Source organism: Rattus rattus, chromosome 16, assembly GCF_011064425.1.
Source record: "Rattus rattus isolate New Zealand chromosome 16, Rrattus_CSIRO_v1, whole genome shotgun sequence".
In the NCBI taxonomy this organism is placed as follows: Eukaryota; Metazoa; Chordata; class Mammalia; order Rodentia; family Muridae; genus Rattus; species Rattus rattus.
This window is the reverse complement of record NC_046169.1, coordinates 15,485,563-15,486,484: the sequence shown is the minus strand read 5'-3', so window position 1 is coordinate 15,486,484 and position 922 is coordinate 15,485,563. Positions and strand designations below refer to the sequence as shown.

Here is a 922-nt window from a genome sequence, read left to right as displayed (position 1 = left end):
CAGAATTGACTTGACTTGAAGGACATTGTCATAGGTGTCCAGAGAACCATGAAACCACCAGTCAACCACCAAACTGACATCTGGCATCAGAAGTGTCCTAAGTAGAAAGCCCCTCTTTGACTTCCTTCGGATGCAAGTTACTAGCAGACTGCTTCTCAGCCTCGCCAGTTCCTCTGGGATCAAATAGAATTTTATAAGAACATAATGGATGGAGAGGAGAAAACCTATGGTGGCTATGAAGGCCCTGATGCCATGTATGTGAAATTAATATCAGGAACAATAAAGGCCATGTTGAGTGGTCCAGGTCAGTTTGCGGAGAATGAAACCAATGAGGTCAAGTTTAGAGAGATCCCTTCACATGCGCTATCGAAAGTGTGCATGTATTTTACCTACAGTGTCCGATATACTAACAGCTCCACTGAAATTCCTGAATTCCCAATTGCACCTGAAATTGCACTGGAACTGCTGATGGCCAAGAACTTCCTAGATTGTTAAATAAAATAAATTATAATAAACTGTTAAAAAAAAAGAAAAAGAAAGCCCCTCTTTTATGTGTGAGATGGTCTCAGTGTCTGGTCTAGAACCTGCTCTGTAGACCAGGCTGCTCTTGAACTTGCATTGAATCTTGGCCTCCTAAGTGCTGGGATTATGGGTTTAATGCTCGGCTTTTGTTGTTTTAAGATGTTATTTTTGTTTTGCCTACATGCGTGTGCACTGCATGTGTGCCTGGTGCTGTTGGAGGCCAGAAAGGGCACTGGATGGATCCCTTGAGGCTGCAATTACAAGCGTTGTGAACCTCTATGTTGGTGCTGGGAGCTGAAATCCAGTCCTCTCTAAAAGCAGCCAGTGCTCTTCACTTGTGGGCCACTCCTCCAATCCTTTAATATATGTGTGTCTGTCTGTCTGTCTCACCACAGTCCAC

General features: G+C 43.8%; 1 protein-coding gene across 1 annotated transcript; it reads left to right on the top strand.

Moving 5' to 3' along the window:
* Positions 1-204: 204 nt before the first annotated feature.
* On the top strand, positions 205-495 carry LOC116885704 (elongin-C-like). The gene has a single exon (XM_032887009.1). The coding sequence runs from the start codon at positions 205-207 to the stop codon at positions 493-495; it is 291 nt and encodes a 96-aa protein (XP_032742900.1).
* The last annotated feature ends 427 nt before the right edge of the window (positions 496-922 follow it).